Below are 23,298 nucleotides of genomic sequence, written 5' to 3' on the forward strand. Positions count from 1 at the left end.
GGGATCTTCCCGGACCAGGGCTCGAACGTGTGTCCCCTGCACTGGCAGGAGGATTCTTAACCACTGCGCCACCAGGGAAGTCCCTGTGCATGGGCTCTTGTCAACTTAGAAAAGGCACACCTAAATTTAAAAGGCCAGGGTATGCCAGCTCAGGACAGGGCCTGGAAGCTGCCTGGAGTGGAGGCTCCTGGTGTGAGGAGAGAGCAAGCATAGGTGAGACACTGGAGGGGGAGGGGGGCCAGGGGTGGGGTGGGGGTGGGGGTGCTGGTCTCAAAGACAGAGCAGGGGGGCTGCGGAAGGCTGGAGACAGGGGAGGGAGGGAGCACACTAGTGCTGGGGAAAATATGCTTCTGCAGCCAGAGGAGAGGGAGACCCAAGCAGGGAGACCAGCGGGAGGTCTGGGGTGGCCACACAGGCAAGGACAACCGTGGGCTGACTCAGGACCCTGGGAAATGGGGGGTGCTGGGCTGCAGAGGGCACTGGGGCTGGGTCACTGCAGAGAGCTCAGGCTGAGGGGCATATGCACAGGGGGACAGAAAGCAGGGCTAGGCTCCCTTTGGGCTGTAGACAGAAGAGGGACAGAGAAGTGGGCAAAGAGGGAAGAGGGAGTCGGGAGAGGCTGGGGGGAAGGCGGCCAGGGGCGGAGGGCAGTGGTGAAGAGGCAGGGCTTGGGGGGCTGGGCAGCACAGCCCACCACTCCCCAGGGGACGGCAGGGAGCTGGGCCTTCTGCTATCAGGGAGAGGGAGAGCAGGGGGCCCTGAGGGAAGTGGGTCCCCAGAAGGAAAGTGGACAAGAGGGTGTACACGGGCACAGGTGTGAATGTGAAAACAAAAGATGCAGACGTGTGCACGCACACGTGGACATAGAAAAACTGCCCCAGCCACAGACAAAAACAGACACACAGAAATACATGCCACAAATGCTCACACACAGGCATAGATGCACACACCAGCCACACATACACAGGACACATGCAGACACGGAGCCAGGCACACAGCTGATGTTTATAAGAAATTGGATGCATGCACAGCCACAGACATCCAGACCTCCGACATGGAGCCATAAGTACAAGGACACATGGACACTGAGACACACGGACACTGAGACACACGTGTAGACAGACACACATACACACACTTTCTGGCCAAAACAGACTTGCCTGTAGATGCCCATGAAGGCCTGCACACTGTGAATGCACACACCAGTGCAGCACACCCATCCATGTGGCACCGTGACCAACCCCCTGGGAAGGGAGCTCTGGGCACCCCCATTTAAGATACCCCTGGCTCGGGAACCCCAGCACCTGGGCCTGCCTGGGAAAGTGAGACACAAACCCCGCCTGCTGCCCAACGGGCTCACCCAGCCCAGCCCAGGGTCAGGGAGGAGGCAGGGCTATGCCTCACGTGCCCGCCGACACACCCATTGCCACGCACCCATTGCCACCAGCGGTAGACACTCAGTCACCAACGCAGACAGCTGGGATTGAGAGGGATCTTGCAAAATCCTCCCGGTCCCTCAGGGTTCAGCTAAAATATCCCTTCCCCCAGGGAACCTCCCCAGGCCCCTAGGGGCACTATTGACCTTCTTTGTGAATAATGGTTCTGCCATGCCCAGCTGTGCGACCTTGGTTAAGTCACTTCACCCCTCTGTGAAGTGCTTCGTTTCCCCTCTGTAAAAGGGGGATAATGAGAGCGTGTGTTGAATACATGAATTAATGGAACACACCGCTCCCCTCTCCCACATACGGATGGGGAAGCAGCTTCCCTGGGCTCACAGTCAGTCAGCTGCAGACAGCTGCCCCTCCTTCCTCCTGCTTGGACCAGTCCCACCCGGTGGGACCAGGTAGAACATGGAGAGGGCGTGGCCTTATTCTCCCCTCTACGCAGGAAAATAACCCCGCTCTGGAGCAACTTGGTGAGCGTGGGACCTCACGGCCCTACCCAGCTGGGGTGGGGGTGAAAACCTTAAACCCTGAATTTCTGCTCAAATGCCTTCAAGGAGGGCTGAAGAGGTCACTTCTTCTGTATGAGCATGGAGATAAGAAAGGGTAGAAATGAGCCTGGGACTCTTCACGCCTGAGGTTTGCTCATCTCCCGTCCCCACCCACCCAACAGCCCCCCACCCTGCAGATGCCGGACGTGGGGTTGAGGGGCTGAGGGACTGCGGGCAGGGCCCTCCCCGGGCATGGGCTGCATCTTTCTGAGAACAAGCGCTTAGGCTCCGTGGTCCTCGGCCTCATGCTCAGGAGTGGCCGCGCTGAGGCAGACAGGTGGACTGGGGCTCCAGGTGAGCCAGCAAGCGCCCCCAACCTCAGTTATAAATGACCCAACCCGAGGCCTGGGCTGACCAGACCGACTTCCTTTTCCCTAGAATTCTCTGGAGCCTGGGTGGACAAGGAAGTGGTTCTGCGAGTCCCCCTCCCCTGGCCCAGGACAGCTCAAGACCTACCTGTCAGACAGCACCCAGCGCATCAGCTGTGCGAGAAGGCCAGGGTAATATCCCCTTCCCAGAGAAGCTGTGTTCTCCAGGCACTTCCCAAGCCCTGTGCCCCAAGCCCTGTGCCCCAACCCCAGGGAGGTCTCAGTCTCCTGCACTCCCTGAGCAGGTCTCCCCATCTGTAACCTGCCAAGAAGGCCGAGAGCCGGCCCAGTGACCCCCAAGGACCCTAATGCCCTGGGAGCTAACAATTCCACACACAATTGCATGCGTGTGGTGGAGACGCAGGTGGACATGCTGGCCTCTAGGCCTGGGCCTGAGTTGTACCAGCCCACCGGGGCAGGCCTGTGGCCTCGCACCCAGCCCAATCCCACGGGCAGCCGCAAGATCTAACCATTGCCAGGTTAGGACCCAGTGTGGGGGACCAGGTGAGACCTCACACACTTGGAAAACTGGGATGACAGAAACACCCAAATCAGGCAGTGACTCACAAACTGACAGACAGATGGACAGACCCCCAGAGCTGGACGTGCGGCCAGGAGCTCTCTAGCTACAGGTCAGGCAGCCCCAAGAATTCTGGTTCTAAAATCCCCATCTCAGCCCAGGACATCCCTCGAGCCAAGGCCCAGGGCGGCCCCTCCAGGGAGAGAAGCAGGACCCTCCTCAACCCAAAGACAAACTACAAACAAACACCCCCTTCCCAGGGTCCAAGGGTATAGGATCCTGAGGGAGTTGCCTCCTAGGTCTCAATGCACTCGGGGAAACGGAGGCCAAGGGGAAGGGGCTGGCCCAGGGCGCCCGACCGCCACTCACCGGGCTGGGCTGCGCTCCCTGCTCCTCTGATCTTCAGCCCCCAGGTTCCCAGGGGCAGGGTGGGCGCACTGCCAGAGGTCTGGACCCGTTCTGGCTTTTCTGGGGAGCCACCACGACCTCTGAGTACGCTGAAGTCACACCCTTCTTCCCTTCCTGAGCGCGGGCGGGTCTGGGCTGAGGGTACCCGATAACCTCCCCAGCACATCTGTGGGGCCCCATCGGGCCACAGCGGAATCCCAACTCACAGAGCAGGGAGGTGGCCCCTCTGTGACAGGAAACCCCGGCCCAGATGTGCAGAGCCTCTGGCCCCAGCGTGCAGCCATCGAGGGGAGAGGGGGCTCCAGGTGGCCTCCAGGCCCCTGTCCTGTCCCCCCAGCCAGGGGAAGCCCAGTGTACAGACTCCCAGGTGCACACTCTGACTGGCCCCCTCCCACCCCTGCCCCAGGAGAGCCCTAGTTGCAAGAACTGACTGCTCCCGTGAGGGACAGAAAGAACTCAGGCGTGGTCCAAAAGAAAGCAGGCAGCAGCCTGAAGGAGAGGTGCTTTAGGGCTCCCCTCCTTGAGGGGATTCTGCAACAGGCCAGCCACACCCAAGGTCCAGGGAGGCTGGGGGACCCCCAGGCAGGAGGGTCTGGGAGTCTCTTCCCTGTTCTGAACCTTCTGGGCTGTTCAGAAGCAGCAAGTAATGAAGAGAAAGCCTGGACCTCAGAGCCAGGCAGCCCTGGACAGGAATCACGTGACCCTGGCTAAGTCATTCCACCTCCCAGCGCATAGGTCCTTTGTCTGGAGAACAGCAATAGCTCATCTACGCTCTTGAGGTGAGAACTGAGGGAGGTGAGGCCCGGAGCCGGCAGAGCGGGGAGAGTCCAGGACCTCAGGCAGAGGGGCCCTGGGGAGCTGTGGGGCAGGCATGGCCAAGGCCTGGACAACCCCAAGGACCACAGCCTGGCCTGCTCACTACAAGCTCTTTATTAACAAGTTGATTAAAAAAGAAGAGAGATAGAGATGTAAAAATACTTTTTTTGGAGGCCCCAGGAAGGGAAGGCACTGTCAGAATTCACTTGGCCAGGAAAGGCAACAGAGCCAGAGGCAGAAGGGAGATCAGGCCTTCTGGGGAGCAGCCGGCCCACCCAGGGCGCTGAGAGGGGGAAGGCTCTGGCCTCAGGCAGGGAATGTGCAAATGCCGAGGCCCCGCAGGGAGTGATGGGTTGAGGGGCTTCCTGGAGGAAGCCCTGAGCACCGTGTTCCCCTGCGATGGGCAGACACGCGTGTCCACGTGAGAGCCAGTGTCTGCACGCAGCTTACATACACAGAGCGGAAGAAGGAGTCCCCCGACAGGAACATCCCAGAGCTTGAGTAAAAAGCTTTGAGAAGTCTCTGGAAGCTTGAGGACAAGGGGAGAGCCTGGAGGCTGCTGTTCCCCTCAGGGCCTCAGGAGCCCAGACCCTCCTGCCGATGCTGGAGAACCTTGATGACACTGCCAATGCCATCCTCAGGAACCTGCAGGCAGGTGGACAGAGGGAGGGGTCAGGGCTGCCCAACTTCCTGGGCCAGCTGGGGCCACCTCCTGCCACCCCACCCCCTCAGCGTCCCTCCAGGGGCCCTGGCCCCAGCCAGCAGCGCTCACCAGGGCATGGTCGAAGTTGAAGGTACTGATGTAGTAGGCGGAGATGTCGGCCGCAGCCAGGGGACCTGCGATCTGGGCCACAATCCCACACTCATCTGAGGGTTGAGGAGAGGTCCATGTGGATCGCCCTGATCCCCACCCCCACCCCCAGCCCTTCCCAAGCCCCCGACACATGAGGTGCAGCCCTCACCAAAGCCCAGGGGCTGTCCGCCGATGCGCACCATCCTCCACAGCTCCCCTGAGGAGCTGGTCAGCAGCAGGTCACTGGGGAACCTGGGGAGGCAGGTGGGCAGTGGGCAGGGCACCCCTGTCCCCTCCTTGCCCCACTATGAGCTCCCTGGGCAGGTCAGCCTGGTGACCTCGGAGTCTGCCGCTCTACCCCCTCCCTCCCTGGGGCTGACTTAGGGCCTGTGGCCCACCTAGGGTCAGGGGTCACATACTTTTTCTGCGTTTCAGCATCCATGACAATGGAGATGTAGCCCTCAATGAGGGAGAAAGCAAAGAAGGTGATGGAGCTGGATCCAGGACCACTGGAGGCTGCCTCCTTAGGGGGACTGGGGAGGGAGAGTAGGCTCAGGTGCTCTGTCCACTCCACCTCCCTGTTGGCCTCCACACCTGGGAAGGGACTGGCACAACTGGCCCTGGGCAGACCCTCCTGTCCCTGGGCCACTTTCTCCCCTTCCAAGCACCCTGACCTCCTGCTGGTGTAGGTGGGGATGGGGGAAGATGATGAACCCTGCTTTTGCCAAAGACACAGAACCCAGGGCCGGAGGGCCTGCCAGGGCACAGCTCAGGGGTGGCTCTGCCCACACCAGAGGGGAGGGCTCCAGCTGCGGCATCAGGACCTTGCCTGAACCTCAGTGCACGATACATGTGCATCGCAGGCTGCCAGGAACCCCAGATACAGAACAGGGCACAGAATCCGCAGAACCAAGGGATGGGCGGAAGGTGGTGGGAAAGAGCACGGGGAACAAGATATGAGGACAAAGAGACAAACGCAAACAAGGCCCACCTGTGTGAATAGAAGAGGACATCAATGAGGGTGGTGGCGATGGCTGGCAGCGTCTCAGGGTCCAGCGTGAGGACACAGAAACGGTTCTCTGGGCTCTGGATGGGATGGACTGTGGGGCTGGGCCCTGCTCCGGAGGGACAAGGTGGTGGCAGGTGAAAGGGCGACTGTGGGCTGCGACGCCCCCTGGTGGCCAGCCAGAGAGGAGGCCTGGGCTGGGTGCCGGGTCACGGTCTACATGCAGGTACCTGCCTGAGTTTTCCTGGCCCCATCTCCCTATCTTATGAGGGGGTCAGTGTCAGCTGGTCTCCCTAAGCCCACAGACCCACCTGCACAAGGGAAGGGGCCCAGTGGGAAGAGGAGCCCCTGCCCAGGCCTGGGTGTCAGAGGGCGGCCCTCACCATGCTGGGCACGGGGAAAGCCATTGCTGGAATCATCCCTGGCAACGGGCACAGGCTCCCCGCCCACCTCTCGATAAATGTCGAACTCCTGGGCCAGCGTGTGGATCACCACGGACAGGTCCTGCTCTCGCACCTGGGCCACAGGAGATGGCACAACACATGGGTCCCCAGGCACCCATGCCCACCCTGCCCCGCACCAGCACCTGCAGGAAACTCACCAGGATGAAGTCTGTCTGGTAGGTGGACAGCATCAGCACCGACACGTGGTGCTCGGCCAGCGGTGCAATTACTGAGCGGGCGATCTTGGTGACCCCAGCAGCCTGCACTGCTGCGCCACTGTGGGATGACACGTTCAGCACCAGCCACGTGGCCTCAGCCACTTGCAGGAACTCAGATGGGGGCAGCTCTGTGGGGCAGGGGGCACATGCCCAGTCAGGGCCTACAGGGCTGGACCCTGCCCTCAGTTTCCCTGTCTGAGCCTTGGAGAGTTCTACCAAGGTCAGGTCAGGTCTGGAGACTGGAGCTGTCTTCCTCCCCCAAGTTCTGCTCCTGAGACCTGCATGTCTGCAAGGACTGAGAGGTGCTTCAGGTGTTGGCCTGTCAGGGATTGTAACTTCCCAGTTAAGATCGGAGCTCCAAATCCAGACAGAGCTGGGTTCCAATCCCAGCCTCACCATTTACTTTTTGCGGACCTGGGGCAAATGATTTAACTTCTCTGAGCCTTAGTTTCCTCCTCTGTAGAATGGGATGACAGTGTCCTGTGGGATCACAGATGCCTTATACCACATGGCACCACCAGGGGGAGCCAGCAGACCACGTTGGCTGGGGGACGCCCTTCCCTCTGAGCAGACCCAGACTTTTCTGCTGCACAAATAGGGAAACTAAGGCCTGAAGTGGTGCTATGCGGGATGGACCAAGCCCCAGTTGGCTGGCCTGAGGCTCCAGGCCTGTCAGGATGGGTCAAGCTGGCAGGAGTAAAAGGCAGATGTCAGCTCCAGGGACCAGGGAGGGACCAGGCTGGCGTCCAGTCCAGAGCAGGGGCCACAACCAGGCGGGCTGCTAATCGCCCAAGCACAGCTAGGAGGCCGGCCAGGATCCTGCCCTGGGCTGGCTGCCTGCATTCCTTCCCCAACCCTCAGACTCCTGGAGTCGCCAGACCAGTCCAGGAGGGGGTGACCCACACCAGGGAGAGAAGTCCAAGGAGAAATAGTCCAAAGGCAGATGGGGGTGGTGGTGAAACAGCCACAGAAACCCGATTCTTGCTCCAGAACTGTAACTGAGGCCCTGTTGCTGGCCTGCGGCTGCTAAGTGTCCTCCACACACAGCCCCATTATAAAGCCCTCGTGGGACCCTATAAGATCAGAACCGTAACTATACCCACTTTACATAAGCGGAAACAAACAGCTCAGAGAGGGGAAGTGACTTGCTCAAGGGCACACAGCCAGTGAATAGTGGAAATGGATTCGAACCCAGATCCATCCTCCTTCAAGGCCCCAGCTCTTGCGACCTTGGATCCTAACATTCGGTGAGAATCTGGCAAAGAACGCAGTTTCCTTCCCCTACTCCCCCTCCCCAGCCCAGCCCCCACCTTTGAAGCCCTCCTCGTCCACCATGAGCGTGTAATCCTCGGGGGTCTCCGTCAGGCTGAAGAACTTGCACCTGGTTGGGGGGCGGGGGCATCTTCAGCCTGGGTGGGGCGGAGGGGGCGGGTAGACCCCCGCCGGGCACCTCCCTGCCCCCTCAAGCCTCAGTTTTCTCCCCAGGACAGTGGGGTGTGTGCCCCATCTCCGGAACTGCGGACTCCTTTCCGCCTCCCCGACCTCTGCAGGAGCCCCCTGCCCCTCCATTCCGGGAAGGAGGAGAGGCTCACCCGCGGCGACAGTCCCGGAGCGTCGGACCTTGGGCCCCCAAGACCAGCCCCTCTGACCCGATGGGAGGCATCTGTAAAAAGCTCCCCGCGGTCGCCAGGAAGGAATGCCCCCACCTGACACCACTAGGAGTTAAGCATTGACCATCCCAGGCTGTTTGCGCCTTAACCGGCCCTGGGAGGGGGCCTCACGGGGTCGGATAGGCGGCGGTCCCAGGGAGCGTAGGCCCAGGCCGGATGGCGGCCGGGGGCGGGGGGAGGGAGGGTGGCAGAGAGGGCTCTCCCCGCCTGCTGTCGCTGGCCCCGCGGCGGTCCTAATCTCCCGACCCCGTCCCAAAGCGACAGTGGAGCCCACCCCCATATGTGCCCCGAACCCGGGCTCGCACCGGCTTCGGCGGGGCAGGAAGAGCAGCTTGATGAGCGGGTGGGTGTAGAGCCAGAGACCGGGGCGGGCGAGGCTCAGCACCCGCACCCGGTGCTCTAGGATGTGCAGCTCCATCGCTGCCCGCACAGAGCCGACCCCGCTGCCAACCTGGCCCAGGTCGTGCTGGGGGCGGGTCGGTGGAGGCGGTGCCGGGGGGCTTAAAGGAGCCGGTGGGCGGCCGAGTCCACGCCGCCACCTACGCCAGCTCCCTGACGGCCACGCCGTGCGGGACGGGCGGCCAATCCAGGGTGGCCACGCCTCCTTCTAACGCCGGAGCCACACTCCTCTCCTTCCAGCCCGCCGAACTCCGCCCCTGCTGCCTCCTCCCCCTCGTCAGTGGCTCGGGAATCACCCTCTGACCCCACCCGCGTCGAGTCCTCTAGGCCCAGCCCGTGCCTCGCCCCCTCTCCGGGCTCCGCCCTTTCCGTTGGACGCCCGCTGCGGTGGGGTCCGGAGCCAGCGGATGCTTGGGGTCATTTCTGTCCTTGCGCCCGCATCTTATGATTAATTTCACTGAGCCTTGGAGGGCCACAAGACGAACCGGGGCTGGGCTGGGACAGAACGCTGCCCCCAAATCCGTGGAACACGGAGGGGTGGGGTCCACTGTGCAGCCCAGGCGACCCTGTGGTTCTCAGCCAACAGTGTCCTGGCGTCTTTCCCCCTCCTTCCTCTCATGGCTCAGCATGGTGCAGGGCCACCAGAGCTGGCTGGGGTGGCGGAGACAAAAGACCCCCAGCAAGGGCTGTCCAGGACTGGTGTTGATACGTACCCCTCCGTGCTTTGTGAACCCTGTCAGTGGACTGACAAGGTGAAACCTAACCTGGACTTGGTGGCCCCCACATCTGTTCCTCTCACCCAACTTTCAGAAAAGGGAGGGCTCCAGCCACCTCTGAGCAGCATGCTGTGGGGTAGGGAGCTGAGGGTGGCCAGGCCTAACACTTGCCCAAAACTCAAACTTTGGGGGAACAGGGCTATGCATCTGGGGCTCACTGGGTACTCAGCTCTCAGCAGAGACTTAAGCCTGCAGTCATTAGCAGAACTTACGTGGCCTGAGCACATCTAAACTTGCTTCATGCCCAAGCAGGCCCCCCCCCAGCACTGGCAGACACCCCAGATCTGAGGCTTGATAGTGCCAACTTGGGCTCATTTCAACATTAGGGCTGGCCTCCTCAGGTCTACGAAAACCCCAGTGCTGAGCAGGCACCAGCACACCTAGGCTGGCTCCTAGCAGGATGGAACACGCTCCAGGGGCCCTTGTCTGGCCTGAGCGTCTGCAGGCCTCAGATGCGAGGCTTTGAACCAAACAGGTTAAAGCAGGCCTCAGGTCTGATTGGGATCCAGCAGGCCTGAGCAGGCCTCCTGCCTGCTCGGGGGCCTCTACTGTAGGCGAATGAAAGTGGGGCAGCACCTTTCCCGCTGGACTCTCCAGCATGGTGGATCCCAGTGGAACACTGAAGCCACCACATCCTGGCCAGTCCCCTGGAGGGCCAGGGGGAGGGGAGTGTCCTCTGAACCCCTCATCTCGTTGATGGCAGGTGCAGATGGGGTAGGGAGCCACAGGGGTGAGGGGTAGGAGGTAGGATGTGGATCGCTTGCTCTGACAGGTTCATGCGACCCTTGACCTCCTCAGGCCTCAGTATCCCCAGCTGTACCAGAACAAGATGTTCCAGGCTGAGGCCCTGCAATGCCTAAAAGCTCCCAGGGAGGCTCTACTCCTCTCTCTCCCCCCTCCCCCATGGCCTGGCCCAGCTTGGTGGCCTGCCAGGAACAGCCACTATTGTTTGACTGGAAAAGCTGCTTCCTCAGCAGAAGGGGGGCCTCTCCCAGGGACACCCTGTCCTCGCCCTTCTGGTCATCAGTTGTGACCACAGTTCCTGCATGGGTCCTCGATGGCAGAGTCCGGTCACCCTAGTCAGGAGAGGTAGTGAGGGGCTCTGGGTACAAATCTGGATCAGCTTCATCTTTCCCACTCAGCTCCTCTGTTTCCTCATCTGTAAAATGGGGATAATAATAAAGCCTACCTGATCAAACACGTGACACAACCAGTGCAGCCAGGCATATTATAAGTGCTCAGTAAATGGCAGGCGACCTTTTATCACAGATCCAGATTTCGCCCCGCACCCCTCTAACTTTGATGGAGGCCTGGGCTGAGCATGTGAGGGCATTCATGATCACCCACCCTTGGCACCAGCACCTGACCAGAATGAGCACTCAGTACCTTACTGGGGCCCGAAGTGGCATCCAGGCCAGCCCTTGGAGGAGGAAGACCCTGAAAGGACCTCCTTAAGGAGCCCCTCCCCTTCTGTGATGGGTAGGCATCAAAGCCTGGGAGCAGGCCCTGCTTTGCCCCAGCACTGGTGACCCTCCCTCATCCATGGCAGATGGTGGCCATGGGGCAGAGGGGATGGAGTAAGGGGATACAGGGGCCAGGAATAAGGGCTGGCCCTAGACCTGGCATCTCCTCTGGCAAAGGTACTTCTCAGAGAGGTTCTAGTGCTGGGCTGTGACCAGGATGGGGGGCTCTGGAGGGTGTGCAGAAGAGATGCTGAGCACCAGGGTTGGCACCCCCTTCCCAGTCCCTAGCTGCACAGCAGCTCTCTATACAAGCGTTGTTTTATTTCTGTACAAAACCATGTTTCTATTTTACACAAAGAGCACCCCACCCTTTTCCCCTCCCTTTCCCCTCACGTCAGTGCCCTAGCCCTGGGGAGCATCCCCTCAGGAGGCGGGTGCTGAGTGAGGCCCCACCCATCGGCCCTCACTTCTGCCTGCCCCAGCTGGGCCGGCCCGAGCTCCACTCTGGAGAAAATAAATAAGGAGGCTCAGGCAGAATCTGTGCTGGGCCAGCTAGACTCTCTGCCGCCCAGGGGCCAGGCAGCCAGGCCCTCAGAGAGTGGGCAAGCCCTGGAGTGTCAGTCCGTGAACCGTGTAGGTGTGTGGAGACCCCAGCCCAGGGGCCTGAGCTGCCAGGGTTACAAGTAGGTGTCCTCACTCTCCTGGGACGTCAGGCTCTCCTGGGAGCAGTGGTAGGCTGAGTCCTGGGGAGCTGAGTCTTGGGGGTCCTGGTAGACCGGGTCCTTTGGGTGCACATCCCGTGGGGGACATGCGTCTCCCGCAGCAGCTGCCACCTTGGCTTGACTTGGGGTCGGGGGCTTGTCCCACTGCCCACTCGCCTTCGCCTGCTTCCGTTGCTCCTTCTGGACCTGCTTGGGCGGCTTGTACTTGCCTTTGGAACCAGGGAGGGGGGCATCTGGGGGCAGGCGGATGGACGGTGAAGGTTGCAGGGTGGGCCACGGGCCTGGCTCTGCCTCCAGGATGGCCTTGGCACCGTGCAGCCTGGGTGGAGAGTGGCACTGCAACTCACCCCGGGTATCCTGCCAGCGCCGCAGCTGGATGAGGTGCTCACGCTCTATCTGACGCTCTGTCACTGGCAACTCTACCACCTGTGGGGGCAATGACAGGCGGGTGGGCACCAGGAAGAACCTTCCCTTTCTGCGTCCCAGCCTGGGCCCCTGCTCTCCCTCAGCTCCCCAAGCCCTGGTCACTAAAGGCTGACCACGGGAAGGGTGGCGGGTCTGGACCCTGTGGTGGTCACAAGTCCCAGAAGTGAGTGCCAGGTGAGCCAGGCACTTGAGACCCATTGCCTTAGAGGAGAAAGCTCATGAGTCCACTTGCCTAAATATATGTCACCTCATTACAGCCCCAGAGAGACAAAAATCCACAAAAGAAAGAAAAAAAGGCTGGGACTTTGGTGGTGGTCAGTGGTTAAAACTTTGCCTTCCAGTGCAGGGGGTCCCTGGTCGGGACCGCTTCCCTGGTCGGGAAGCTAGATCCCACATGCCTCGGGGCCAAAAAACCAAAATATAAAACAGAAGCAATATTGTAACAAATTCAATAAAGACTTTAAAAATGGTCCACAAAAATAAGAAAAGAAAGCCAAGGCCGTGGTTGTAGGGCCAGGGAGGATGCGGGTGGTGGGTTGCACCTACTTTTATTCCCTAGAACCTAGGCCTGTTCCCCTTCTTCTTGTTCAGACAGAAGAATGGGGCCTGTCCACACTGCTCTGGGCTGCTGAGCACAAGGCCTCAGGGGTAGAGGGCTACCAGGCCCCCCGCCAAAGGGCCCTCAAGTCTCCCCCTCCCTCCCGGTGGCGAGGGGAAGGTGTGGGCTGTACCTCCTGGACCAGGAAGGCCTCCTGCATGATCTTGGGGCTGAGGCTCCGCAACCGCTCGATGGTCTCATACTGGCCTTGGCAGGCTTTGAGCTTCTCAGGGGAGCCCAGTGCGTGCTTCAGCAGCACCAACCCCACCCGGAAGATGATCTTGACTCCTGCATGGGGGAAGCGGGCAATGAGTGCAAGGGGTCCTTTAGAGAGTTTCTCTGGAAACAGAGGCCTCCTGTGGGCTGGGCTGGGGGCAAGGGTGCTCCCCTGAGCCCAGCCCAGTACCTTCGCAGAAAAACATGTCCCAGACACGCAGCACGGAGCTCCAGGGCAAGGTGCGCGAGAAGGCACACATGAACCACTCTGTCATGTAGAGCAGCGGGTCGATCTTCTGCTGGCTGAGGTGCTTGTGGGCCACGGGAGACACCTTCTGTAGCAGCGAGAAGAGGATCTCCCCATCCAGCTGGATGGCCTCCTGGGGGGACAGTGAAGCCACAGGGCCATAACCATGGGCCCACAGCAGCCAGGGCGGGAACTACGCCCGGCCCCAGCTCCAGGCAGGCATCCATTCGTTCCTCAGGCGGCTAATGTTGCAGGGTGTCAAGCTCATGCTGGGTGCTGGGATACAACAATGAGCCAACCAGACACAGCTAAGTCCCCCTCATGGGGCATGTCGTGCAGAGGGCCAGACAGACATGAATTACAGAAGCAATGAGACCAGAGGGAGGGAAGAGGGAGGGGGCTGAGTGACCAGAACATGGCAGGAACAGGAACACTGGGGGAGCGTGTGCCGGAGGTGCCACCTGTCAGAGTCAAGGACAGCTCCGGAGGGCTGAAAGCTGAGGGAAAAGTAGAGTTAGAAGTGGAAGGAAAGGGGCAGAGGTTTAAGCCTATGACAAGGCCGAGGCAGGGAGGAACTCGGTGCACTGGAGGAACAGCGATCCTGCCCAACAGCCTTGCGGCTGGAGGCAGCAACGGAGGGAGTGTGGGACTGATGAGGCTGGAGCCTGGGAGCCCTGACCCTGGCAGGCCTTGGGACTTCAGCCTGAAAGCAACAGAAGGCTGGGAAGGACTTAAGCGGGGACAGGAATGGCTTAGAGAGTTAAGGCCTAGACAAAGGGCATCCAGGCTGGGGCGGGTCTGAGGCCAGGGCCCAGGCCCAGCAAGTACTCACCAGTTTCTCACTGTAGTAGCCGGGCAGGTACTTCTCACAGATCTGCACCAGGCACCAGAAGGCTTGCTGTGGGCAAAAGAGACGTGAGGCCTTGCTGCTGGCTGTTCCCTGCCCGCCAGCCGCTTGCCCGCCCGAGGCCTGGTGGTACCTCAGCAGGCATGTGCATGAGCAGGACGGCGGCGATGGGCGCCTGGGCCTGGCAGTAGCCCTCCTCAGGTCGGTACAGTGTGTAGGCCTTCAGCACACGGAATAGGTCCTGCTGGCTGTGGAGAGGCCAAGCGGGGCAGGAATGACAGGTGTGACTCTGCCACCCACTACCCTCACCTGTGCCCCACCAGATCGGACCTGTCTCAGAATTGCACTTCCCTGGAGAGGGATGTGACCTGATTGTGGTCACCAAGGGGTCAGTCTCCCACTGTAGCACATCGACTCTCACCTCCCCCATTTGACAGGTGAAGGCAGCGGCTCAAAAAGAAAGCAGGGGTCAGGGCCAGGGCAAGATGCCAGATACAGGGTAAGGATGTGTCTGGGTTGGAAGTGTGGGCCCCTCACTCAGCAGCTGTGGCCTCTGAGTCAGACCAGCTTTGTTCCAGATGTCTGTCTTGGTCCCAGGGCCTGGCTTGCCATATCTCTCCTCTCCTACATACCCTCTGCCCACCCAACTCTCTCTATCCTTCTTTCTCCCCACCAAAACCTGTTTCCAGAAGAAGGCAAGGCCAGGCAAGCCCTAGCACTCTGGGGAGTAAATGATGAAGTTGCCCCAGACGTAAGAGGAGAAACTAAGAGGACCCATCAGACTCAAACCAAAGAGGGGAAACTAACAGTGTAGTTTGGGGCCCCCAACTCCTGGGACCCCAAGATACCCTCGAACTCATTTTACCTCCTCTCTCCCCCTGAGGGAAAGGGCGAAGAGCCACCTCCAGCCCACAAGGCCCAGCCTGCTCACCCATGGCCCCCCCGGGACACAAACATCTCGTGGAAAGGGAACTGCCGGTGCAGGTCACGCTCAATCACATCCAGCCACTTGGGGTCCCCGGGGGACATGTCCAGCTCCTGGAAGCAAGGTCAAGAGCATCTCTTAGGAGTTAGGGATGGCTAGGAGGATACAACTGTCCCAGGTTTTGGAGGAGCACCCACCACCAGGGAAAATGTCCACCCGATCCCATCAGAGACTGGGTCTTCCCAAGGACAGGTCAGAAAGCTTGGGCAGGGGCAGAGACAAGCAGAGCAGAGTCCTGGAAACCCTGACAGGTGATCCAGGCTCCAGGAAGACCAGTGTGGGTAAGAGTGTCCATCATAGCTGTGGCCTGAAATAACCTCTAGGCACTTCATTCAGGACTCAGACACCTTATGTTACACCCTTAAGATGGAAGGCGACTATCAAAGCAATGGCTACCACCTGGAAGCACCACTCTGAGCACAGTTTAAGACGGCACCCGTGGGCCTCACTGACTGTCCTCCTCAACCCCCAAAAGGCAGGTCCTATCATTACACTGTTCACAGATGAGGAAACTGAGGATCAAAGAAAAGCTACTTGCCCAATGCCTCGTGGTTAGAAAAACGGTGTTGCTGGGCCTGGAAGCCAGGTTGACTCAGAGCTGTCAATCCCAACTCCTCTGCTGCCCATCTCCCTGTACAAGTGGTGCCACATATTCAGGAAGGTGTGTGTGTGTGTGCCCTGCTGCACTGAACACTGTAATGACACCTGTCAAACCATTAGCCTTGGAGCTATCTCTGGGTGCTGGGGTTTCAACAAACTTTTACTCTTTTCTTTGAACTTCCGTGAGCATTTTAGCATGAGTTCCATTTATAAAAACAAAGCTACTACACACAAAACAGTCACTACTTGGTCATTTGAAATGTTCTATATCTTGACTTGCTTGTTGGTTACATGGGTATTTATTATTTGTCCAAACTCTGAACTGCATGGTCAAGATCTGTGCATTTTACTTTACGTAAGTTCATACCTCAACTTTAACCAAAGAAAGAAAAAAATCAACAGGAAGGAAACCTAGAGGGCTGAGCAGAGAAGCAGACAAAGTACTCATAGCCTGCCATGCTGGGAAGTGTCAGGAGAGGCCCCCAGGAGGAAGGCTGGGTCCTCAGCAAACACATGGATGGGTGTAGACCCAGGTACCTGCCCAGCAGGTGACTTCATATAAGTCCCTTTTGCCTTTTGTGCCCCCTCAGTGGGGGTGTCCCAGCACTGAAATATGGACCCTCGGGTGCCAGGTAACTTGACATGAGAGAATAAGTACTGAGAGAAAAAGCTGACGCAGTGCTGGAGGCTGGAGGGTGGAGGGAGGGGCCAGGCGCTTCCACGGAGGGCCCTGGAGCAGGCACATGGCTGAAGAGGTGGACGTGCAACCTGTAGAGCCCCGCACACCCTCAAGATGGGGGCCTGTGTGTGTCCTATGCACCCTGCAGGTCAGGCCCAGGGCTGGATACTGTCTGAGTACAATGCAGGTTTGCTTTTGTCGGAGGGAGAGGAGGGTCCCACAAGTTCTCCTGAAGGTTCCAGTGAGGTGGGGACCTGGGAACCCAAAAGGTCAGTTGCTAGGATATGCTCACCGGCTACCTCACCAGACCAAGGCACTCGGCCACACAGGGGTGGGTGAGAAAGGAAAAGGTGTAGCTGAAGGGCCTGCAGGGAGAAAGGGTACGGGGAATCAAAGGCAGGTGTGGGCCACTGGGGATGATGCAGGTACCGCAGCCCCCAGGGAGCCTGCAGGCGCTGGCGCCATCGTGAAGTGAAGCCAGAGAAGAAAACCAAGTAAGAAAAAGGCTGGAAGGTCCTGCTCTGCCTAAGGAAGGAGGAAGAAGTAGCAAATGCTGAGAAGAAGGAGCCACCAGGGGCTGAGGAACCTTCCCTGACAGCTGAGGTTGGGGTCAGCTGCCTGGGTCTGTGGGGGAGCACAGGAGCAGGATATGCTGCCACCACCAGCCCCATCACTGCACCCTTGCCTCTGGGCTCTTGTGCCCACAGCAGCCAGAGGGAGCTTCTCATCCCCGTCCACTTCCTCTACCTCACCCACAGGCAAAGTCCTTCCAGGTGTGTTCACAAACCACTGTTCTGGCCCCCAGGACTGCTTTGAGGACCCACCACTCAGCTTCAGAGCATCTTGAAGGCCTTTCTTGGCAAATCTACCTCCTCCCACAAGCAACCTTCAAGACCCCACAGAGGTGGTCAATTCCTCTCTGGACGTACCACTCCCCAGACATGTAAAGCACAGAGAACTGCGTGCTCCGCTGCTCACACAGGATGCGTTCATGTCTGCTAACTGTGGAACCAGGAGGCTGACTGGGCCACCCAAGTCTTGGCTCTCATGCCTGTGCTCTGGCAGCCAAAGGTAAGCTATGGGCTTGGGGTGAGACTCCCACCCCTGAACCTCCCACTCTGCCCAGAATGCAGCCCCCTGAAATGGAAGAGATGGAAGACTCTGGAGTCCAGAGGCCACCTGAGTGGGGCACAATGTTGGTGCTCTGTGGGACAGTCCAATCGCCCTGATTCAGGTCTGACCCCGGCCAGACACTCCACCAACCCCTGATCCCCCGGGGCCAAGTGCTGCCAGCAAACAGCTTTCACCTCCTCCAGGTCAACGGCAGAAACTCTAGGCTGCCCTGCCTACTCTTCTCAAGGAACAGGTTTGGCGGCACAGGAGTGTTCACTGAAGCATGAAGCATGTCAACAAAGAGCTGGTGGCTGGCAGCTCTGTCTCATTGCCTGTTACCAGCTCCAAGAGCCTGGGAGATACCCTGATGCCTGGGGCCAAGTCTGGCAGGTGAGCCAGGGCAACCCCGGGGAAGCCAACTGACTCCCCTAGTTCCCTAGAGGAGCAGGCTAGAGGAGCTGCCCAGCCCACGTGGGCCCCAAGAAGCCCCATGAATGGCGGTGGTATTCTTCACACTGGCAATCATGGAGCCAGGGGGCAGCAGGAGGGGAAGGCATGGCTTCAGAGGGTAACCTCTCTAACCCTGACTGGCTTCTAAACTATAAGGACACTGGTTTGGCTCTGCCATCCCTAGTGCAGACAAGCCCATAAGCAACACAGGTGAACCATGTCTAGCTGGCTTGGACAAGGCAGCAGAAAGAGTAGAGGACGGGAGGCCAAGAGGTGTTAGGGTTCTGTGGCCCTGCTGGGCAGGCCCCCAAAGGCCCAGAGCACAGGGCCCAAGGCAGTCTGGGAGGTGGCCCACTGAGTCCAAGAGAGCAAACCTGGGCGGTTGTCAAGAGGAAGAGCTGGAAGTGGGGAGCTTCAAATCTGTCCATCCCACTGAGGCCTTCTCAGGACTGGAACCTCAGATGAGCAGTACCCCCAGGAGTCAGAGACTGACCAGGCCTGGCAGTCAGGCTCTTGACAAGTGATCTCATCAATCACTCATACTGCTGAGGTCCAGGTGAGCACACAGAGGATCACTGCCACGCAAAGGAAGTCAAGAGACGAGGAAGGGAGGACAGGGTGAAGGAAGGGTAACTCACGTCAAACTTTCCAGGGTTCTGCTGCAGCTTCACCTTGCCTCCAGACAGGTATTGCCAAGCACGGCCCCGCAAAGAAGGTGGGATGCCCTTCTGGCACCGCAGACGGATCTGAAAGTCAAAACGAGGGCTGTGCCTATGCATCCCACTGGGCTGCTCCCCCAGAGGCTGTGTGCTAGCCCACCCCTTCTGCTGGTGCTTGTCAGGCCTTCAGTGAGCATGTCAGCAAGAGCCGAAAAGGGGAGAAAAGAGGACTTCTCCCCTGTTGCTACAATATTGCAATCAGATATGCTGCCACCAGGTGATGGCAGAGTCCCCGTGTTCCCTGGTCCAGTGATAACACAGGTATTCTTTTTATTTTTTGACCACGCTGTGCGGCTTGTGGGATCTTAGTTTCCCGACTACCAGGGATTGAACCCGGGCCCTCAGCAGTGAGAGTACGGAGTTCTAACCACTGGACCGCCAGGGAAGTCCTCAACACAGGTATTCTTGAAGCCTACCACAGGATTATGAATCCCCATCACTATTTACTGAATCAAAATGGAACCATACAAGTTAGAGGATCCCCATGGGATGTCACCAGGAAGGGATCTGCACAATGTGGAACACAGCTCAGCCACAGGGTGAGTAGCTCACGAGATGACCCAGAATGTGCCCAGACACATGGCCTGGGCACTTTCATGGGAGTGTTTGTTTAAGCAGCTATGTGGCAGGACACATCCGGCCTAGAGAAAAGACCTCAGCAGAATTCAGAAGGAAGATGGGAGCTGATCAAAATGGCTCCCTCTTTGTTTGGTCAAGAATCCCCTCTCTTCTGCTCTCCCTGACCCTAAGCTCCCAGGATTACCAGACCGCGGCCGAGGCAGCTGGCCTGGGTACAAGTCCTGATTCCAACCCTTGCTAAATAAAATGGCACAGGCTTTCCCCACTACTCACAGCTTTGACCTTACTTAGCCAATCACTTCTCATCAACAGTAAGATCAAAATGATAACAACTAGGATTCTATTAGAAGTGGGGTGGTGGCAGGGGGGACATGCCTAGCCTGACACAGTCTGAATTCAATAAATGATGGCTTCATCTCCACCCCTCCAATCCCAGAAGGATGCCTGACACAGAAGCCCTGGGCCTCAGGCTCTCACCTAACTAACTTCCCCTCACCTGGAAACCCCCTCAAAGAGTCCCAATGGAAGCTCTCAGAGGAGGGAGCACAGAAGGCCCGGGCTTCCTGATGACCAGCACAAACAAGGCAAAACTTTCCAAGGGTCAGAGAGAGTCAAGAACCAGGAAGGAGACAGGCAGACAGGCTGAGGGCAGTAGGGGAAGAGCAGAGTGGCTGGTCATAGGAGCCAAGTTGAGCTTCTGGGACTGCCTGCCAAGTGGGGAGAGGAAGGGAGCAGAAGGAAACTGCCCCAGACTCCACGAACAGTTTCCTGCTGCTGTGGGACAAGGGTCTCCTGAAGGAAGCCGCTTGGTCTGGGCAGGCTTTGGCAAAGGGAGGCCCAGAGCCACAGGCCCTTTAGGCTCCCCTAGGGCCAAGCTCAGCTGGAGCCAGCCCCCACATATCACAGCCCTACCATACTTGGCCTGCCCCAGGGGAGCCCAGGAATACCTTCAGTCCACTAAGTTCTCAAAGAGGCCGCACCCTCACCCAGGCCCAAGGCTGGGGAGGTGGGGATGGAGAGCCAGGAATACAGCCAGCCTTTCCCACTCTGGCCTCTGGAATCCTCCTCAGCACAGGGGTGTTGGCGATCATAATCTCCTCCTTAGGGAGTAGGCAAAGGTGGGGATCAGCAATGATAAAGCTAGAGACAGTGCTCAGCAAACAGAAAGCACAAGGGATTATCATTATCTGAGGTAAGGCCTTAGGAAAGGAGAGATGTGAAGCCACACCCAGCCTGCTGAACTCCAGGAGGGCAGGGCCAAACTTTGAGCAGAGCCCTACAGGGGAAGACAGAATTCCAGCTAGAGCCTGCCTCCCTGCAGGGCCTGGTCCCAGTCCTGGGGACTCAGGATAAGTGCAGTGGGTCTGGATCCACTTCCTGTTGCAGGTGTTGTCCTTCCTGTGCCACAACTTCCTGACCATGGGGAAAGCCTAAGCCTGCGCAGCAAGGCAGTAAGAGCTCCCAGGGCCAGCACTGCAGGAGAGAAGCAGAGGGCTAGGGCCTCTGGGGAGGGGAGGGTGCAGCCTCCTGCAGTGGCCCCTGCTGGGCAGGAGTAGCCTTGGCCTCTAACCACAGTGCCAGGGAAGCAAAGGGGAAGAGGAAGTGATGCTGGCTGCTCTGCTGAGAGGAGCTCCCCAAGGCTCCCCTCTGGAATCCCCATCTGCGAGGGAGGCTGGGGTGAGAATTCCACAGCCATCTCCCTGCCAGCCAGTAGTCACCACAGCAGACAGTGGAGAGGGAGCTGAAGCTCAGCATAAAAGCCCGAGAACTGAGGAAGCAGGAAAACTGACCCCAGAGTCAGGCAGGAAGCAGCTGAAGAACAGCTGCTCTAAAAAAAATTTTTTTTTAAAGTGAAAGTTTTTCTATATTAGCAAAAAATGAATGCCCCAAAGCCCACATAGAACAGCAAGAAAGAGCCCTGGCCTGGGTGCACCTTTCCTCCCATCGGCTCAGGGCTTTACAGTAGAAGCCTTGCAACAGGATTGTTATTCCCACTTGACCAGGGAAACTGAGGCTGAGAGGGTGAAGTGACTCATCCAAAGTCACACAGCTAGCCACAGGCACGAAGAGAGGGAGGCTGTGGGGCTGGGCCCAAGCCGTTATGTGACCTTCGGTCCTGGGCTTTCTGCGAAGCCCTGCAGCCAGCTGTGCCAGCCTGGAGACCAGCATGTCAGCAGACAACAGCAGGCCAGCGGGGTCACTGTGCACTGGGTACTTGTGCAGAGAGACCCAGCTGTGGGACTGTGGACAGGCCTCCGCTAGGCCAGGGAGTAAGTAGACCCTGTTGAGGTAGACAAGAGTATCAACACGTACATGTGGTGGGCAAGGATGTTCCTACTGGGTGATAGAGCTAGTGCCTAAATATAGCCCACTAGAAAAGGACCACAGGTTATTTTCATTTTTATAAGACCATTAAACTGTGAGGTTACTTTTCTTTCTTTTTGCTTTGTCCAAGGGGTTAAGAGGGAACTCATCAAATTAATCTAGAGGGTAAAGAAGGCCCCTTATTGTGGTGGTGAAGAGTGCAGGCACTAAAGTTAGACTGCCCGGGTTCAAACCTTGATTCTGTAACCATCCATAAAGTGCGGATACTACCACCACCAATCTCACTGGGGTGTTGTAAGGATTATCCAAGTCAAGTGCCCAGCACACTGCAAGTGTATAACATACATTGGCTATTATTAGTGTTATAAAGTCCTCCCTGATAAGTGGTGAGCAGCAGTAAGGACTTCCCCCAGGAGAGCTGAAGAAAGCTGCCTGAAGGGCTTTTGGCTAAGAGCGGCTTTGAAGTTTGACTCCAGGACAAAGTTCTGTGAGTGTCTGAAGTCATCTAGGAGGACCAAGTGAAACCTGGGACCTGCCCTCCAGCCAGCTTCTGTCCCCATTTCCAAGCTGGCAGGTGGGGACACCTAAGGCAGCTGGCGGTTGGAGAAGCTCCTGCTCCTCCAAATTGATGCAACTCTTCCCTCTTTACTTCCTCCCCGAGCTGTGACTCCCAGCCTGAGGCCCAAGGCCAGGACCCTCACCTTTTTGTGCTTCTTGGCCATCCACTTGTCCCAGTTGTTGAGCATGTCCAGCCATTTGGACTCCCTCTGCCTCAGCACCTCCAGGGGGACTTCCTCTAGCCTGTGGAGCAGAGGGCAGGGCCTGTCAGAGGTGCCAAGAGAAGCAAAGGCCCTGGCTAAGGCCCCAGCCACCAGCCTGGTCGGTCTCCATTCCTCCCCCTGCCCTCCATCCCTGCAGTTCCCTTTGGAGCTGCTAACTCATGGACACCCTAACATAGATGCGAGGGAATGCAGCCCCCTCCCTGGAAGGCATAGGCTGGAGAGATACTAGGTTCAAGTGCTCAGTCCCCCAATGCATCAAGGGGCCAGGAGTCACCGTGCCTCTCTGGGGCAGAGGCCTGAATGCCTGCACCTGTGCACCACAGCAAAGCATTCCCATGCTGGGTCTGTCCCGATAAATAAGCCTCTTTGCAGGGCCAGCATGCAAGGTTCAGAGCTGGATGAAAAAACTAGTCAAACAAGTACAGAAATAACATGCTCACCTCTGCACTCTACAAAACTAGTTACTCATAGTTTCCCCAATTATGCCCTGGCCCTTTCCCACCTCTCAACCTTTGCTCATGCCAGTCCCTTTGCTGGAATGCTCTCTGAGTTGTCTCTACCTATCAAAATCCTAAATATACTTCAAAGCCCCACCAAATGCCACTTGTGTTTGTACATCTACTAACTGTGCAGTTGTCACAGCTACACAGGCATTGTTCTAGGGCCAGGGTACCTGACCCTAGAAGCACTCCTAGAAGAACTCCTGTGACAAAAACAAACTCCCAGCCCTCCTACTGGCCTCTGAATACCCGCTAGAGCTGGTGGGGAAAACAGCTCAGCATGAAGACCCACGCCAGGCAGCACCAAAGCAGCTGAGGTAGGCTGAGGCGAAATCCCTGGCTTAGAGGGCGCTTCAAGTGAGTGAGCTTCTTCCAAGGAGTGAGACCCTGGAAATTCCTGAGTTCACGTAACTAAGGGGCAAAGAGAAGAAGGAGACTAGTGTTTGTAGGCTGCTTCCTTATTTAGCCTACAGAGCAATATTGGTAAGAAAACAACACCGAAAAAATATATATATGTGCACTTCTCTACACACACATACACACTCTCTTAAAATTATTTTTAAAGTAGTGGATTATGGATCTTTTAAATTACTTTTTTGTGCCTTTTTTTTTTTTCAGTTAAAAAAGTACTGACATT

At 58.0% G+C, this 23,298-nt stretch overlaps 2 protein-coding genes across 4 annotated transcripts in view; both read right to left on the bottom strand.

Annotated features, from left to right (window-relative positions):
* Window positions 1-4,219: 4,219 nt before the first annotated feature.
* CASTOR1 (cytosolic arginine sensor for mTORC1 subunit 1) lies at window positions 4,220-8,801 on the bottom strand. 2 transcript variants are annotated; one of them, XM_082668417.1, is made up of 9 exons: window positions 8,541-8,801; window positions 7,876-7,946; window positions 6,506-6,693; window positions 6,288-6,420; window positions 5,890-6,013; window positions 5,318-5,431; window positions 5,068-5,150; window positions 4,878-4,949; window positions 4,220-4,750 (listed from the first exon to the last, which is right to left on the bottom strand). In XM_082668417.1, the coding sequence occupies exons 1-9, from the start codon at window positions 8,651-8,653 to the stop codon at window positions 4,743-4,745; spliced, it is 906 nt and encodes a 301-aa protein (XP_082524543.1). In that variant the 5' UTR covers window positions 8,654-8,801; the 3' UTR covers window positions 4,220-4,742. The 2 variants fall into 2 exon arrangements, with proteins under 2 accessions (XP_082524543.1, XP_082524542.1); XM_082668416.1 differs by having other exon boundaries at window positions 4,878-4,972.
* Window positions 8,802-11,195: 2,394 nt separating this feature from the next.
* Window positions 11,196-23,298, bottom strand: part of TBC1D10A (TBC1 domain family member 10A) — a 30,095-nt gene continuing 17,992 nt past the window's right edge. The window contains exons 2-10 of one of the 2 annotated variants that reach the window (XM_082668415.1): window positions 22,081-22,180; window positions 18,395-18,502; window positions 14,861-14,967; window positions 14,063-14,177; window positions 13,915-13,980; window positions 13,026-13,215; window positions 12,753-12,907; window positions 11,943-12,021; window positions 11,196-11,828 (exon numbers count right to left, since the gene is read on the bottom strand). In XM_082668415.1, coding sequence (XP_082524541.1) covers window positions 11,551-11,828; window positions 11,943-12,021; window positions 12,753-12,907; window positions 13,026-13,215; window positions 13,915-13,980; window positions 14,063-14,177; window positions 14,861-14,967; window positions 18,395-18,502; window positions 22,081-22,180 — 1,198 coding nt within the window. In that variant the 3' untranslated portion in view covers window positions 11,196-11,550. Of the gene's footprint in view, window positions 12,022-12,752; window positions 12,908-13,025; window positions 13,216-13,914; window positions 13,981-14,062; window positions 14,178-14,860; window positions 14,968-18,394; window positions 18,503-22,080; window positions 22,181-23,298 lie in introns of both variants that reach the window. The other variant, XM_082668414.1, reaches the window with a different exon arrangement.

Source organism: Grampus griseus (genome assembly GCF_964374135.1).
Source record: "Grampus griseus genome assembly, chromosome: 12".
NCBI classification, from domain to species: Eukaryota; Metazoa; Chordata; class Mammalia; order Artiodactyla; family Delphinidae; genus Grampus; species Grampus griseus.